This window comes from Hypanus sabinus, chromosome 28, assembly GCF_030144855.1.
Source record: "Hypanus sabinus isolate sHypSab1 chromosome 28, sHypSab1.hap1, whole genome shotgun sequence".
NCBI lineage: Eukaryota > Metazoa > Chordata > Chondrichthyes > Myliobatiformes > Dasyatidae > Hypanus > Hypanus sabinus.
This window is the reverse complement of record NC_082733.1, coordinates 9,393,042-9,411,617: the sequence shown is the minus strand read 5'-3', so window position 1 is coordinate 9,411,617 and position 18,576 is coordinate 9,393,042. Positions and strand designations below refer to the sequence as shown.

At 39.1% G+C, this 18,576-nt stretch overlaps 2 protein-coding genes across 3 annotated transcripts in view; both read left to right on the top strand.

Moving 5' to 3' along the window:
• Nucleotides 1-18,576, top strand: part of LOC132382414 (cell surface hyaluronidase-like) — a 115,490-nt gene that overhangs the window by 14,980 nt on the left and 81,934 nt on the right. Inside the window, exon 4 of one of the 2 annotated variants that reach the window (XM_059952577.1) lies at nt 6,957-7,007. In XM_059952577.1, coding sequence (XP_059808560.1) covers nt 6,957-7,007 — 51 coding nt within the window. Of the gene's footprint in view, nt 1-6,892; nt 7,008-18,576 lie in introns of both variants that reach the window. The other variant, XM_059952578.1, reaches the window with a different exon arrangement.
• The window catches only part of cemip (cell migration inducing hyaluronidase 1), a 194,355-nt gene continuing 193,773 nt past the window's right edge, over nt 17,995-18,576 (top strand). The window contains exon 1 of the mRNA XM_059952579.1: nt 17,995-18,549. The gene's annotated coding sequence lies outside the window, so the exon portion shown is untranslated. The remainder of the gene's footprint in view (nt 18,550-18,576) is intronic.

The following is an 18,576-nucleotide window of genomic DNA, read 5'->3' as shown; positions in this document are numbered from 1 at the left end:
ACAAAATCCTCCAGGATCATCAGAAAGATAACTGAACTAATGTCAGTGCCCTTTCCCATTTCAACATTCCCAGCATTGATACCCTAGTTATTCAATCAGTTCTAGTTGTCATTTACAAACTTGTACCAAGCTTTTCAAACAGTCTTGCCATAGAAAGAAATTACCAAGTGGACAGAGGGATAAGATTCAAGGATTTTCTCAAAACCCTCTTGAAAAGATGCAATTTCTACAATGTCTGCAAGGAGTCACTAACCCAAGACCACTGCAAGTTGAGAGAATGCATTTGAGTGGCGCAAAGCACTGTAAGTTCATGCTTCAAGCCTGCGTAGAACCCCACTGTAAAAAGCAGAAAGAATGCACTACCTCACAAATTATCCACTTGCCTATCTCAACAGACACGTCTTATCCCACCTCTGGTTGAGTCTGGAACTCTCATTTTGGTCTCAGCAGTTACCTCAGGACCATAGACCTGGAGTAGAAGCAAGCCACTCTTAACCTGAGGGGCAAACTGTATGTCATTCTAGGGCTGATCCTAAAGAACTGAAGCAAAACACAAATATTACAGTGTTATCTGTTCAATTATTTTTTAAGAACATAGAAATATATAGTTTCAGTTTAGTAGAGAAGTGCCAGTTCACTACCTGCATACCAGGAAGTTTGGGATTTCCATGTATGTTTAGGCAAACCCTGAAGTCTCTAATGTGCTCACAGATGTTTGTTGGCATTTGTCAACTGCACTTCCAATACTGGATACTTAATGAACTCCAGCTTTGTAGTGCAAAGTTGTAGCAGTTTGAAATTGAGGAAATGTCTAAGCAGCCTTTCTCAAGTTGAACCTAGCATAGGAACTATATCTCCATTTATTTCAATATAGAGGATCTGCTCCAAAAGACCAAGGTAAGTATTAACGATTCAAAGTACATTTATTATCGAAGTAGGTATGCAGTATGCAACCCTGAGATTTGTCTTCCCACAGACAGCCACAAAACAAAGAAACATCATGGAACCATTCAAAGAAAACATCAAACTTTAAAGTCATTGAAACAGCCTAGGAATGTTCAGTTGAGTTCATTTCAGCACTGTGTCATTTGTTGACAGCACTCTGCAGATCCAGTCTGTCCTGATCAAAATCACACAAAATAGCAATAAAAAAGGAGTAACCAGAGACGAGGAACACATATCATATGACCTACAGAGTCCAATCCACAAATCACATTGATTAAACCTTGTCCAAGCTGCAAGAGGGAGAGAGAACAGTCAGACACACTGAGCACCTGCTCATCTTCTGCTCACATCCTCGTTGATTTCAACTTGCTTTAATCAGCAAGATCAAAGTTGATCATGGGCTTGTGACCCATCCCCAGGCTGTTTGGCCTTTAGGCCACACACACTGCTCCAAATCTCAGAGAACTCCTTCAGAGACAGCAAAATGTCGCATCACTCAATAGGCCCAAAAAACACGCCATCAAAATGTTAATCACAGGTTCCAATAGTAGTAGAATCATATTTGAAAGAAGTAGTCGTTTTGTGAACTGTCTGAAGGATGTTGCCTTTGGTCATGTTGTTCGCTGGCACCATCTTCTTCCAACATAAGTATTGTTAGTTTATCATTCTTTTGAATTCTTTGAATTTATTTATAACTTTGAATTGATTTTGGTGCATTTGCTACTGTATACACCTTTCAAATAAAATAGTTTATATTTTTGAAACGTTCACATCTGGCTATGCCTAGGGATAGGAAACTTAGCCAAGTGACAAGTTTTTTCCAGCAGTTGTCAGATGGGACCAGTCTGGCCCCAGCACGTAACAGATGCATGTTACACAAGTACCCCTGTGGTGGAGGGCGTCATCCATGAGGTTTGGAATGACTTTGCGGCACAATTCCACTTGGACATCCATGTAAGATTAACGTAATGAACATGGATGGTTTGCTGCTGCTCACATACTCTTTTCTTTTGAGTATCTTGAATTATGAAACAGGAATATAATGTAAAAGTGGTCTTTTCCAGCATAGGTTGAGTTATACTGTGCTTTGAATTCTTGGTAGTCTTTAAGGATGACTTGCTTCAATTCATTTCTGAGTGTTCTGAGGAGATGATATGGCTGATGTGGGACTCAGAGACTCAACTATGTGTTTTGGCAGGTGGTGCTTTCCTTCTGCCATTTACACTGGATTTCTATGTGCTTCCTAAGAAACACTAGGTTCTCAAGGCAAAAGGTAGCCTGTCCTGAGGTTAGAGGACTGTATACAGTACCTATCAAAAGTATAAAAAAAAGAGAAAAATATCTATGAGGTTTAGTGCTTATGAGAAGTATTCACCTCCCTTGGAAGTTTTCATGTTTTATTTTACATCATTGAATCATGGTGGGTTTAATTTGGCTTTTTTGACACTGATTAACAGAAAAAGACTCTTTCGTATCAAAGCGAAAACAGATCTCTACAAAGAGATCTAAATTAATTACAAAAGTAAAACACAAAATAATTGATTGCATAAATGTTCACTCTTCAAGTCAGTATTTAGCAATTGGCAGCAATTACAGCCTTGAGTCTGTGTGGATAGGTCTCTATCAGCTTTGCACATCTGGACACAGCAATTTTTCCCCATTTTTCTTTACAAAACTGCTCAAGTTCTGTCAGATTACATGGGGATTCTGAGCGAACAGCCCTTTTCAAGTCCAGCCACAGATTCTTAATTGGATTGAGGTCTGGCCTCTGACTTGAGCACTCCAGGATATTAACTGTTGTTTTTAAACCATTGCTGTGTAGCTTTGGCTTTATGCTTAGGGTCATTGTCTTGCTGGAAAGCAAATCTTCTCCCAAGTTGCAGTTCTCTTGCAAACTGCATCAGGTTTTCCTCCAGGAATTTCCAGCATGTTGCTGAATTCATTTTACCCTCTACCTTCACAAGCCTTCCAGGCCTGATGCAGTGAAGCATCCCCACAGTATGATGCAGCTGCCACCGTGCTTCACCACAGGGATGGTGTGATTTTGATGATGTGCAGTATTTGACTTACACCAAACATAGCATTTAGTCTGATGGCCAAAAAGCTCAATTTTGGTTTCATCAGACCATAGAACTTTCTTCTGGCTGACTTTCTTCTGCCTTCTGGCAAACTCTAGCTGAGATTCCATGTGAGATATTTTCAGCAGTGACTTTCACTTTGCCACTCTCCCATAAAGCTGCGACTGATGAAGCGCCTGGGCAACAGTTTTTGTATGTGCAGTCTCTGACTGACTCACCAGCAGTTGGACCTTCCAGATACAGGTGTACCTTTCATACAATCAGTTGAAACATGTTGACTGCACACAGGTCTCCAAGAACAGATCTCCATTTAACTAATATGTGACTTCTAAAACCAATTGGCTGCACCAGTGATGATTTGGTGTATCATATTAAAGTGGGGGAGGGTTGAATAATTATGCAGTCAATTATTTTGTGTTTTATATTTGTAATTAACTTAGATCACTTTGTAGAGATATGTTTTCACTCTGACACTAAAGAGTCCTTTTCTGTTGATCAGTGTCAAGAATCCCTAATTAAATCCATTGTGATTCAATGTTGTAAAACAATAAAACATGAAAAATTCCCATGGGCAGGGGGGTGAATACTTTTTGTAGGCACTATATGTGTGGATAGAAGCAGGAATGGGGCTTGTTTTGCTGTTGTTGCTTTGACACTTAGTTTGTTCTGTTTGTTGTGATCTGAGTTGTTCTGCTCAGCATCATGGGCATGCTATGTTGGTATTAGAATGTGTGGTGACACTTTTGAGCTGCCCTCAGAACATCCATGCGTGTGGTAATAGTTAACGCAAATGACTCATTTCGTTAATGTTTCCATGTGCATGTACTAAATAATTCTGAAACTCTCAATCGCTGGTTTTCACCTGGAGCTATCATAGGCCATTGGATACATTGCAGTTTTTCAGGGAAGCTTTGGGATCCCCCTTGAAAGTTTTACTCTGTCTAACCAGTAATCTCTCACTGTGATAAAACTTGGATTGAGTGAAGACAGGGTGACCTTGGCTCTATAGTAAATGATTTTGAACTGACAGGAGTCAATTGTATACAACAATGAAATTTTAGCTCTCCATTGAACTAATTTGACGTGCCTTAAACTGGTATTAAATCTACAGACAGCAATTCAAAAAGCACCATCGTCACATTGCCGAGGGCAAATGAGTAGTACATGTAAGTTTGCCATCAGCGCCAACCTTTAAAATGTGTTCATTTGTGTGAATTAATAACCTGTCTGACTTTCTGGCTGAGTTGCTCTGTATTTCCAGCATTTTCCATGTTTGTGAGTTCAGGAGCTTTTGTGCTTCGTATCTTTTTAAAGTAAATTTAGTAATTGATTTTTTCAAAACATTTCAGCAAGTATCACACAGTAAATCTTGTTTGTGATTATGCAAGTTATATTGTAAAGGATTGGCTCACTGCTAAATAGTTCCAGGAAATGTTTACTCATGTAGACTTCTAATGTATTCTTCAAAAGAATGCAAAACAAGTTTACTTCAACCTCTTTATTGTTTTGGTATCATTCTAGAGAACCTACAGTGTAAACCCTAGTCAAGACTAAATTCCATTTTTCTTGGATAGATTTCCATGCCATAGTCCAAGAAACATGAAACGTGTAAAGGTGGACCCATCAATTCTGTCCCATTGAGACATTGTGTAGCTTATGGATATTGAGGTCCTTACCCACTTAGGTGAGGCCAATAGACAGAAAATGCCTGAGATTAGCTTAGTGAGAAATATTTGGAAAATGTTTCTGACCTCTGAAGATAATTTTTAAAAAGACTCCAGGAGATTTAAATGCTGAGTATCAATACTTACCAATCCACATATCACTTAAACTGGAAATGTCTTTGGCTGTCACGGCTTCACCTTTAAAAGAGCAATCTAGTGCCTAAAGAGTCAATTAAACCTTTGGTTTTCAAATTTACATTCATGACCAGCCATCAATTCCAAATTATCTTTCCACTCAGAAAGAACCTATGTGCTTCATCACTTTAAAAACCTCAAATGACCCCACTGTACCTCTTTCTGTCAACAAAACCCCAATTCCCTAAGTTTAATAGCTCAATATTCCTTCTACTTTCATCATTCCTGGCTTTCTGCAGAATCTCAATACCCACACCACGTCCATCAAGGTGAATGAATATCGGTGCTTGAGATGAAAACAGGAGTACCATCAACAACAGAAATTGTAGAAATTTAGTGTACTCGGTATATTAATATGCATCATACAGGTATTAGCAAACAACTTTTGACCCATAAGTAAGGAGATTTTAAGCAGATATTCTAAAGTTTGGTAAAAGTGGCAGGTTTTTAGGAGCACCTTCGTGGAGAAAGAATTGGTAAGATTTATGGAAGAGATTTCCAATTTTAGAATTTAAGCATTTAGAAGCATGATAATTAAAGTTGGGAAGCACTGAGACCTGGGAGGTTTGTAAGGCTGAAGCGGTTACAAATAAAAAAGCTAAACCAAGAAGAGATTTGAAACTAGGATGGGAGTTCTAAAAAATGGTTATTTCTTGATTGGGAGCCAATCAGTGAGCACACGGGTGGTGAGTGTACAGGGCAGAGCCCAGTAGCATCAGAGATTTGGATGATTTCAAGCTCCTAAGCTTCGAAAGTGGAAGGCGAAAAATGTGTTGGGAATTGTTGAAGGTGTGAGGCAAGGACAAAGTCAGTCAATATGCCAGAACTGGACATGGGCAATATGGTAATGACATGAATTTGTACTGAGAGACTTAACTCCAGTCAGTCATGACACCACAGCTGCAAAATATTCTGTACTGCCTCATACAGCAGCCAGGGAAAACCCTTATTACTATGATCAGGGAACCAAAAAAGTGGGGGCGTGATTTTAAAAAAAGGTCTTGCTCATTCAGGAGGGAGATCAGCAGACACTTTTCCTTTTTTTTTACTATGAACATATCCGTCCCCAGTTCGTGGTGGCCCTGTGGATCTTATTAGCCTCCTTAATGAAACTGGGTGAGTGACACGGGAGAGGGAGAGGTGGGAAGGTAGAGTGGGGTCCGGAGGGGGCGTGGGTAACCAACATCTTCAATGAGAAAAGGGTGAGGATGTATTTGTCAGGTATATAATTATTAACACCACCTTAACAATCCTCTACTATTACATCGTGCCTAGTTAGTCGTGCATAGACGCATTTGAACCATTCCCTACCGATAGAATTAAATTTGATTCGGAGTGCAACTTTAAACCCGAAGTTCTGATTAACAGCTGGCCCCCGTTAGTAAGATGCTCTGTCGGCTGCCAGACAGATTAAAGTTTTTGAGTGGATGCCGTCCAGTAAAGTTTGTAGTCCAGGGCGCAGTTAGAGAAGGGACACTGTGGACTTGACCAGATAATCATGACTACCCAGCAAATAAAATGTCGAAGCCCGTCTGTCACCCAGACCGTGCTCTCCCCGCAGTGATATGCAGGTTCTGTTATTCTTCGTTTGGATAATACTTCGTTTTGAGTGAGTCGACTTTGGGTTTTCAGCAGACACTTTTCCACACGTTGAAATTTGTAATTCTTTTCCACAAAAGGCTTTGACTGCTCAGGTTGAATTGAAATTTGTGTACATTTGTTAAGTAAGGATATTAAAGACTGTGCAGCAAAGCTGGATAATTGAGCTGAGAATCTGAATGGCAAACCACAGATAGATATGAGACAACTGAAAACAATGTCTGTCTTAATTTTTTTCCTTATGTCATGACTTAACGCAGCAACATTCATTGCATAGTCAAAGCCTTTGCGCTTGTCATTGCTAATCATACTGTCTGATAAAATACATCTAAAATTGTGAGAAGTTACATGTTCTAATCAATTGTATGCATCCCATTCATTAAATCCATTTGTGTATGTTTATTTTTCTAGATGATTTGTCCGAACGCTTCATGCTTTTCCATGTTATGTCTATCCATCTGCTTTGTTTTTACAGTCTTAAAATGGCTGAAAAGGAACAGGACCCACAGAAAGTCCTTTATACCAGGTAGAGTTCTGTCAAGATCCTGAGTCGGTTCAGACTGTCTTGTACATTAAAAATACCAGATAACTCTGGTGTATAAAAATCATTGGCACTTGTCTGTATGGAACATTTTGGGGTATTGCCAACTCTTCCCATATGTTGCATGTTCCATTCTGTTGTGCTGATGAGAGAGCTTTGAACTGAGTGGGTCAGTGAGTGTTGTGGTACTGTTTATTCTGCATGAGTGGATTTTATGGATCCTGAATAAACATCACATTAATCTCAAAACATTACCGTTCTTAACAGAGACAGTGGTTTAAGTTTCATTGGACATAGTGTTTGTTATATGAATAATAAAATAGGACAAGACATATTACACATTAGCAAGTTCACTTTGAAACAACTGGTGCCAAGCTTCAGAGCTCCTGTTTTGATGAGAGTCACAAGCAAATCATAATCGAGAAAAAATATTCAGTAGGTAGCCAATTATGGACAATGATAGACATTCTCATGAATTTGCTTTTAAAAGAGAAATTTCATCCTTTCGTGAGTTAAGTCTGGGTACATTGATGATTTTCAAAAGGTGAAAGAAAATTAATATAAAACTAATTGAGTTGGAACAAACTGTCTTGGTATTGTGTTTCATGTGAGCTATTAAAAGAAAGTCTTGTGGTATCACTCTTTCTTCACTAAAATCAAAGGAAGGGTAACCAAGTGGTTATTTGTGGGGGGTTTTTCCCTTATTTATTTCTCTTCTCTATATATTGTCTCAACAGTAAAGATAAATCATGTATTACTGCAGTTGTAAACATTCTCACTAGTAATACTGGTTTAGCAACTTTCCACTGTGTTGCTGGTGCTGCCATCTACTGAGCAGAGAAAGAAACAATCAAAATTTGTTGAGATTGTTTTCGGTTCACGTTCAGCAGCCTTATATAAAAACAACCGAATGAAAATTAGCCTTAGGCGAACTCTTTACCACTTAGTACTTACTTCTTTTGTCCTTGTTATTTTGGATAATTATGCGTATAAAAAAAAGTAAAGATCTTCTGTCCTTTAGGTTTTTAAAATAGAAACTCTAAGTTATCTTTCATAGGGTCACTTAAGTACACCAACTACAATAACTGGCTATTGAAAGGCAGTGGTTTACATCAAGGCTGATGTATTATATCCAGTTCAATGTTAAAACTACAGTTGGATAACAAACAATGTTCTACTATGAAACTCAAAACTAGGTGCAATTATTGATTTATGAATTCATTAATTAGCAGGTTTTTGCTGGTTTTAACTTTGTAATGTTTACAATGATGAGGAATTAACCATCTTTTGTTTTAGTAACTTCTTTGAACTACCTTTCTCCAAAAATAATTACCTATTGGATTATGGAATATGAAAGAAAATTAATTTTGTATGAAAATTTTCTGACCAGAATTTATACAGTGATGGAAACTTACTTTGTATCTATTCTATTTTAAATATAATCATTTAACTGGAGAATCTACTCCATCCTGTAGCATCTACTGCTACCCCTCTTCACTCTGAATCAAAATGTTGAATTAATGTCCCACTCAGAAAGCCAAGTAAATGATTAAGTTTGGTGCTTCTGCACAGGACTGAGGGGCTGCTGCTTTACTGAAGATGCCACTTCGAGATGAAATATTTAACCAGGGCTCTATGTATATATATTCATTGATACACCACTGTGTCACTTAACTTCCGTGAATTCTCCTAATAATTTGTTTATCTTTTTTTACCTCAAAAACAACAAATTTGTTGCTTTACTATTTATGCTAGGTTGTGTGTGGATCAAAGAGAAAGGTTGTAAAGCTCTTGGGCATTTTGAAAGAATAAAAGGCTCATAATAAATGCAAGTTTGTTCCTGCCATTGAGTATGTGAGGAGTTTTAATTAATTTATATTACTTAGATGAAATGTTTACATTTTTACAAATTTATAAACATTAGTATTTAATAATTACTATTGATTAAACAATATTTCATCTGAAAAATGTCATCTTAATTGGGACATACAAGCTGATTGAAAATCGTACTAATTATTCATTTGTAAGTATCTCTTATGGCATCCTATTACTTTATTTGACCTGTGTGTACTCAAAATATTTTATGAATATTCAAAAATAGGAAGACTGTGCTCCTCTGGTTTCCAGAGTTACTAGTTTATCTTCATGGCGATGGTGGCTCTCTAAAGCAAATGAGAATCTCACACACAAATGCAAAATATACTGTAAGTCTAAATTTGCAAGGAATAAAGATTATAATGAGATTAAATAATGTTCTCATAACGTTTTTAAACCATCACTTCTGTCTATAACCTTCCTACAGATAGTGTTTGGCTTAAACATTTTATCATCTCCTTTGGGTAGGCATATTTAACCAAGATCATAGACTAGTGCAGCACAGGACAGGCCATTCGGCCCACAATTCTATGCCATACCAGCTAAAAAGCAAATCAGAAACACCCAAACACTAATCCCTCCGACCTACACCATGACCACATCCCTACATCTTCCTATCCAAACTTCTCTTAAAAGCCTCTAATGCCTCTACCACTGTACCACGCAGCATATTCCAGGCATCCACGACTGAATAAAAAAACTTGCCCCTCACATCCCCTTTGAACTTATCCATTCTCACCTTCAATGTATGCCCTCTGGTATTAGACTTTTCAGCCCTGGGAAACAGATACTGTCTGTCCACTCCATCTATGTTTCTCATAATTTTATGAAGCTCTATCAGATCTCCCCTCAGCCTTCAGCACTGCGGAGAAAACAACCCAAGTTTATCCAGGGCCTTGTGATAGTACAAGCCCTCTAAACCAGGCATATCTAGTTCTTTAAGGGAAATTTAAAAGTACATAGTATGCTGAGTGGTTTGCTTTTCTGTGTTTTTATTCCACTATTCAAGAGCATTTGTATTTTTCTACTTTCTGCAAATGTAATGTAGTTTAACAAACATTAAACAATGTATAAAAGCCAAGGATATTTATGAAACTGATGTGCAGTAGAAATACAGCTCAGGCTGCCTGACTGGGCCCCGTATGTGAGGAATATCTGTCAGGTTGAAAATGTTTCAGGCAAACCATAAACTTGCATAAAGTGACTATCAAGCAGGCAGATTACATTAGAATTGAGAATGCTATACTGAAAGAATAATAGAAGGAAGGAAGGACAAACTTGCATTTATAAAACACCTTTCACATCCTCTTGATATTTTAAGACACTAAAATTAATAAAGTTTGTGGGTGTGTGTAATTAGTGGTGTAATGGTTATGTTACTGGACTAATAATTTCAAATTTTGTTGTGGCAATTTTTTATTTGCAAATTATAAGCTGCTTTAGTGGAAGTGACAACAAAGCTATTGCCATTAACTCCAAATTGGCTCACTAATGAACTAATGACTTTACCTGGTCTAGGCTGTATATGAATGCAAGCCCAATCAATGCAAACCACTTAGTTGTATTAGTAGGGACAAAAAATAAATTATGCATTTATTTATAATAATAAATCTGAAAATGAGTTTAATTAAAATACAAGTAAGTACTAATAAATGCTTCAAATGATCAATGTCTCACCTTTGAGTATAACACTCCCAAAGCTGGTGTTTCTATTAAACATATGAAAATATGTTTTATTTCCTGTGGGTGGGTGTATTGGTTATCTGGTTCTATAACGTCAGTAAAGTCAAGACTACAGAAAATTATTGAGGAAAATGGCTATTGGTTTGATTGAGAATCACAGTGCAGCAATAATTCTCCAGTGAGAGGTGGAAAATCTTTGCTTATAGGAAAACTTCATCATGTAAAATGTAATGTGTTAGAAGTAAGTCAGCAGTTTTATCTAAATCATATAATAATTATATGGCTATCCATGAGCCTTGTGTTAAAGTTGTCCACATTTTTTTCCTGATGGAAATGTCCTCACCTCATCCCAATTTCAGTTCTCCCAGGCTACTTATAGAATCCTGACTTGATGCTATTCAGATCAAAGGTCTTGTTCAACTTCACACTGCAAACCTCTTGCTGTAAAAGTTGTTACCCGTGCTTTTGACACCTGTAGTATAGCCTCAGTGACTTTCTGTGTTCCTCAATACAGGAACACAACATTATCACTCAATTTTCACTTAACCTATTCCCACCTACTCTCTCCTTATTTTCTTTGTTGTATTCAAAATCCTTACTTGTTTATATATTCTTCAACTGTCACCTCCCAACCCCCACCTGGCCTTGTTCTGCTCTTTTTGTTCCAGCATGTATTCCTTCACAGGATGTGGGTGTTACTGTTGAGACAATCAGAGGATCTACTCTTGTGCCTTAGGCCTACATAAACAACTGTTTGTAGCTCAAGGACTGGTAGAAAAGATGGGGAAATGGATATGGTGCACTGGCTGCTTGTCTCCTTTCTTTGGTCAGCTAGTAGATTTCATGCTTCTGTGGCATTAACTAACTGTTTTAATTGAGGGGGTACATATTTTAGTTTAGAGGCACAGTTCCTGTAGATGCTGCCTGGCCTGCTGTGTTCCACCAGCATTTTGCATGTGCTGCTTGAATTTCCAGCATCTGCAGATTTCCTTGTGTTTTTGCTTGTTTTGACATCTCAGTTTGAATGGAATAGCCATTGCTTGAAACATTAGGGCAATAAATGTTGCTGCTGCCTCAGTCCTCCAGTAACCTCAGTTCAATTCTAACCACCATGTGGAGTTTCCTGACACATCTTCTGTCTTCATCCTGCTGTCTTCATTTCCTCACACATCCCAAGGACTTGCTGATTGGTAGGTTAGTTAGATAAGTAAATTAGATTGTGCTGGTGGTAAGATATTCAGATGAGGACTCGATGGACACTGTTGAAAGAGATTAGATTACAGGGAAGTAAAAGGGGGGGTAATAGTTTTGATAGGATTGTGCTGAGAACTGGCATAGTATTGATGGACTGAATGTCCTATGCCATATCTAATTATATTTCTTTTAGTGGTGATTTGAAAGAAGCGTTTCTTTTTCTTTTTGCTGCTGTGGAGCATCACAGACCCCCATTTCAGACCTGAGCCAGTCCTGGTGTTCACTACTCCTCCATTACAGCTGATTCATTCTTCAATTACCCATAGTGTATCTTCTTTATCATTAGACACCTTCTGGAATGCTGTTTAACTTCACTGTTCTGCTCCACCCTGAACTATGTCATCATTAATTCCAAGTTTTTACCACTGTTGTAAAGTCTCCTGAAAGGTTTTTTCTATCTTAAGTACAATTTATGTTATAATTGGGAAGCAGGTGTATGTTAATTGTATTTAAGTTTCGGCTTCAACTGAAAATTAGCGAGTATAAATCTTGTGTGAATTAGAATGTTGTCTGCAATTTCGTATCTCTGTGAAGATCATAATGAATCATTTTGATAGAGAATTCGATTAGGATAATGAGAGAAAGTGTGTGAAAATAAGTGGAGCTGTTCGAGTAAAAGAGAACAATGAGTCTGTAATTGCTAACATTCTATTAAGAGATTCAGAGAGATGAGTAAAATGTGTCTTGAGCTTAGAGCTTACAATGTTTTGTATGTTGTCAAATTAAAACATGTCCATAGTTCCATTATAAATTCTCATCCAGAAATGGTCTACAATGAATATGTTATTTTCAAAACCACCCAGCTTAAAATGTTTGTTCTTTGTAACCTTTGTCCTCCCTAGTGAGATTTGATGATAATTTCTCTTTTCCCTTAAATCTAAAGAATAAATGAGATCCAAAAGAATATTAAGGAACATGTAAAGAAATTGATGTAAAAATTTAGATCTGAGAGTCAACATCCCCTGATTGAATAGTGAGTGGAACATTAGCTGATCTGATTATGGCCACAAGTGAAACCTGTGGTGGGTGCTGGGTTAAGTTGCTGTTCAATTTCATGTCAGTGCATTGAGATACCCAATGAGACTCCCATCCATCCCCATAAGAAGTTTAAAAGAAAAAGAAACTGTGAGACCTTGAGAAGATAAAGGGATGAAAAGGATGGGAAGCAGAGAGAGAAGCCAAGAGAATTTCATGATATTAAGGGGTGTAGAAATGAAAGGAAAATTGAAGCTGGAGGATTGAGACAATTAGAGAGAAATGAAACATGAGGAATAAGAAAAAGGTGCCACTGAAGGGGCAAAGGAAGATGAAGGGCAGTAGGTGAGTTAAAGAGATTGAGGGATAAATGTGAATGACTGAGTAGCTGGGAAGGCCAATGGGCAGTGTGAGGGAGATTGATTAAAAAAAGAGGTGGAGACAATATGCAGGATAGAGGGAAGAATGGAAAGTAGCAGATGAAGAAAAGAGATTGAAAGGAATGTTAAGACTAAATGAAGAAATGGAGCACAACTTCTTTACACTATTTCCCCAAGAGAATTAGAATACAGGCCAATATACCATTTACCTGTAATTGTAAATCAAAAACTGCAGAATCTGCAAACCTGAAGTAAAAGCAGAGAGTGCTGGAAGCACTCTGTAGGGCAGGCAGCATCTGTGGAAAGGAAAACAGTGTTAATGTTTCAGATTAAAGATTACTTGATCTGAAACCTTAACTGTTTTTTTATAGACGCTACCTGACCTATACTGTATATTCCTAGCTCTTCTGCTTTCACACTAATTTTTTGCTCAGCCTGTACATTCACTTTCAAAAATTTCTACCAAAGTGGATACTTTTCCACATTGTATTTTATCTGTGATGTGTTTATCTATTTGCTTAAGCAGTCTACATACCCCAGAATATAACTACTCTGTGTTCCACACCAATCGTATGGCCATCCAGGTTTAGATCAAGAACAAACATATACGATGGTGCTAGAAAGTTTGTGAGCCCTGTAGAATTTTCTCTATTTCTGCATAAATGTGATCAGATCTTCACGTAAGTCCTAAAACTAAATAAAGAGAACCGAATTAAATAAACAACACAAAAAAGTTATACTTGCTCATTTGTTTATTGTGAAACAGATGCAATATTACATGTATTTGTTGGAAAAAAGTATGTGCACATTTATTTTCAGTAACTGGTGTAACCCCCTTGTTCAGCAATAACTTCAACCAAACATTTCCGGTAACGATTGTTCACTCCTGCACATCCGCTTGGAGGAATTTTAGGCCATTCCTTCTTACAAAACTGCTTCAACTCTGGGATGTTAGTGGGCTTCCTTGCATTCTCTTCCACAATATTTCTATAGGATTAAACAAAGCACTTTGATTTGACCATTCCAAAACATGAATTTTCTTCTTTTTAAACTATTCTTTCGTTGATTTACCCTTGTCTTTTGGATCATTGTCCTGTTGCATTATCCAACTTTATTAAGCTTCAGGTGATGGGCTGTTATCTTGGCACTCCCCTATAACATGTCTGGATACATTTTTGAATTCATTGTTTCCTCAACAATTGCAAGCTCTCCAGGCCCTGATGCAGCAAAGCAGCCCCAAACTATGATGCTTTTTCCACAATGCTTCACAGTTGGAATGAGGTTTTGGTTTTGGTGTGCAGTTCCTCTTTTCCTCCAAACATAGCAATGCACACTCCTGCCAAAAAAATACAACTTTTTTCTCTTATATCCACAGATTATTCTCCCGGAAGTGTTGTAGAACATCCAGGTGGTCTTTTGTAAACTTGAGACATGTAGCAATGTTTTTTTGGAGAGCAGTGGTTTCTTCCATGGTGTCCTTCCATGATCACCTTTCTTTTTCAGTGTTCTTCTTATAGTGGACACATGAACAGAGATTTTAGCAAGTTCTGGAGATTTCTGTAGGTTGTTTGTTGTTACCCTTTTTTTTTCACCTCCTTTAGCATCGCAAGTTGTGATCTTTGCAGGATGTAGCAAAGGATGTACTAGGGAGAGTAGCAACAGTACTGAGTTTCCTCCATTTGTAGACAATTTTTCTTACTGTGGACTGATGAACACTCAGGTCTTATTTTTGTAGCCTTTTCCACACTGGTGTATCTCTACAATTCTTCTTCTAAGGTCCTCTAAAAGTTGTTTTGATCGCGGCAAGGTGCACATAAACAGATCTTTCTTGAGAAGAGCAGACTCTGTCAGTAACCTGACTATATTTGTCTTTTTGATAAGGCAGGGCACCTCTACAACCCACACCTCCAATCTCATCTCATTAACTGGAACACCTGACTCCAAATAGCTTTTGTAGAAGGCATTACCCTAGAGGTTCACATACCTTTTCCAACAAATACATGTAATACTGGATTATTTTTCCTCAATAAACAAATGAATAATGTTTTTTGTGTGATTTATTTAATTGGGTTCTCTTTACCTAGCTTTAGAACTTGTGTGACGATTTGATCACGTTTTAGGTCATATTTATCCAGAAATAGAGAAAATTCTACAGAGTTCAAAAACTTTCTAGCACCACTGTATATTATACTTGGTCTCCTCATTAAAATTGGTTAATGGTTGGCATAGGCTTAGTGGGCTGAAGGGCCTTTTTCTGTGCGTTTGTGTTCTGTGCTCCATTAGTTACAACCTTCCAATCTGAAAGTGGACAGAAAACAAGTGCCTTCTGCTCACTAACCAATCCTCATTCCACAGTAGTATATTACCCCAGTACTGCATGCTTTAATTTTCTTTAAATATCTCTTGCACCTTATGGAAGTCCAAATACATCTGAAAATCCAAATTCTTCACAACCACAGGTTCATTCTTAGGCATTTCTGCTAGCTATAGTCTCAAAAACTAAGTTCTAACAGATGTTTCGAATCTAATTTCCTTCCATAAATCCACGTTGATTCTGCTGAATCTTATAATTATTTTCTAAGTGCCCTGCTACCATTTCCATAATAATAGATTCCTGCATTTTCTCTGCCACTGATGTCAAGCTAAGTTGCCTGAAATTTGGAAATGACAACCAATGTATTGAAGATATACACAATCATCTTTTTAACAAACCTTGAAATATACAGTACATCATAAATCACAGGGTTTATTGGTTATAAGTTCCCTCAGTACATGTTTCCTTTAGGGTCTTTATGCCTTAAAGAGATATGTGTTTGTTGGAAACTATGTATTCATTCTTTAAAGATCAACTATTGTTTGCCCATTGATATACTTATTGTACTGTAGTTTCTCAATCTATAAGAGCTTTGTACATTTATAGTTGGTTTTGCTTAGCATGAAAACCCTGGGTTTCAATGGAACTAATTCACTTTTCATCTTATTATAAAGTTAGTAATGTTGTGATCACTCTTCCTTTTAATCACGTGATTAATTAGCTCTTTCTAATTAGGTCAGATTTTTAATGGGCTGTTCCTAAATGATTGCATTACGTGGAACTGTATAAAAACATCCTGCATAAATGCAGTGAATACATCCACCCTGTTACTGCTTATCTGGTTTGCATGTTTCACCATGATTATGGGGTTAACATTGTAACACTGAGTGAGTTTGAGGAAGATGGTGACAGTTTGCTTGCCGTGTGTGTGCATGTGGGATTGAGTGAGAAGATCAGGGAGGGGAAAAAATGACTGATTCAGGACCAGTGAACTGGAATGAAAGTTAAAGGAAGAGCATATTGGAGTTGGGAGTAGGAATGAAGGGCTGAGAGGTAGTAGTGAGGGCAAATGAAGTAGAATAAATTGTAACAGCATCCCGACACAGCATCTAATGCTGCTGGAACTTGACATAAATACTGTACTGACTTCATGAACTGAAGTTTATACATTCTCCCTGTTAACAAATGATTTCAGATTAGTGTTCCTGTGTTGAGGCAGGTTAACTAGCTATGGCAAATGATCCATATTGGAGGTGAGGAGTGAAGAGGAGAGAAAGTGCTTTGGGGTCAGGGAAACAAGGGAGGCATGGAGGGGGAGACAAGGCAAGGGAGAGAAGAGGGCAGGGGCAATGGCATGAGGGGTTGAGAAGAGGGGTGGGTGGAAAGGGAAAAAAGAACAGTGGGTAGTGTGGCATAGGTGAGGGAGGGGTAGATGAGACGATGAACAAGAGGAAGAAAGAGAAATAGGTAATGGAAAGAACGGGGACAGACTAAGGGCAAGTGGAGATGAGATGGGAAAGGAATTAAGAGGAATTGAGGTGTGATAGAGAGAAGGGGTGGGGTTAAGGAAAGGTTGAAGGAGCTGAATTGGAGGGTACTGTATAACTAAATGAAGAGTTGAGTGTGGAGAGGGGTATAAGGTGAGTGGACATGAAGTGAATTGGAGGAAGGAGGAGATATGGGAATGAGGGAGCAAGAAGGGGATGGTTTCGAGATGGAAATGGGGTCAGTGATGAGGAGGGGATGGGGTGAGTAGGGATATGGATATTGAGGAGATGGGGTGAGCAATGATATGGGTGTTGAGGAGGGGATGGGGTGATGACGTGAGGAAAGATTTGGGTGTTGAGGGGATAGGGTGACGAAGTGAGGAAGGATTTGGGCGTTGAGGGGATAGGGTGACGAAGTGAGGAGGTGAGGAAGGATTTGGGTGTTGAGGGGATAGGGTGACGAAGTGATGAGGTGAGGAAGGATTTGGGTGTTGAGTATGGGATGGGGTGATGACGTGAGGAAAGATTTGGGTGTTGAGGGGATAGGGTGACGAAGTGATGAGGTGAGGGATGAGGGTGTTGAGTATGGGATGGGATGATGAAGTGAGGAAGGATTTGGGTGTTGAGGGGATAGGGTGACGAAGTGATGAGGTGAGGGATGAGGGTGTTGAGTATGGGATGGGATGATGAAGTGAGGAAGGATTTGGGTGTTGAGGGGATAGGGTGACGAAGTGATGAGGTGAGGGATGAGGGTGTTGAGTATGGGATGGGGTGATGAAGGATTTGGGTGTTGAGGGGATAGGGTGACGAAGTGATGAGGTGAGGGATGAGGGTGTTGAGTATGGGATGGGATGATGAAGGATTTGGGTGTTGAGGTGATAGGGTGACGAAGTGATGAGGTGAGGGATGAGGGTGTTGAGTATGGGATGGGATGATGAAGTGAGGAAGGATTTGGGTGTTGAGGGGATAGGGTGACGAAGTGATGAGGTGAGGGATGAGGGTATTGAGTATGGGATGGGATGATGAAGTGAGGAAGGATTTGAGTGTTGAGGGGATAGGGTGACGAAGTGATGAGGTGAGGGATGAGGGTATTGAGTATGGGATGGGATGATGAAGTGAGGAAGGATTTGGGTGTTGAGTATGGGATGGGATGATGAAGTGAGGAAGGATTTGGGTGATGAGGAGGGGATGGGGTGATGAGCCGAGGCGCGCGAGTTCCCCGGAGGCGCGGAATCTTCACGCGCCGTCTCCAAACACCCACTGTCACTGAGAGCAGAGCTGAGCCAATGAGCGGCCGGGGGGCGGAGCCACCGTGTGTCGCCGGCGCGAGGTAAAGGGCCAGTGAGCGGGTATAAATAGAGCAGCGACTGCCAGCTGCGGGCAATCGGCGGCAGTACGCAGTGGCTGCGGGACGAGAATCACCCACAGCCAGCGTGTGTGTTGCAATTGACACCGGCCCATTATCTGCCAGAGCGATCGTTGATTCCGGCTTCACGGTGCACGGATTAGAGCGACGGACGCCTGGAGAGCGCACTCCGGTTTCACCCGACTTGCTACAGGTGTGCACAGCCCGAGTGGGTGGTTGT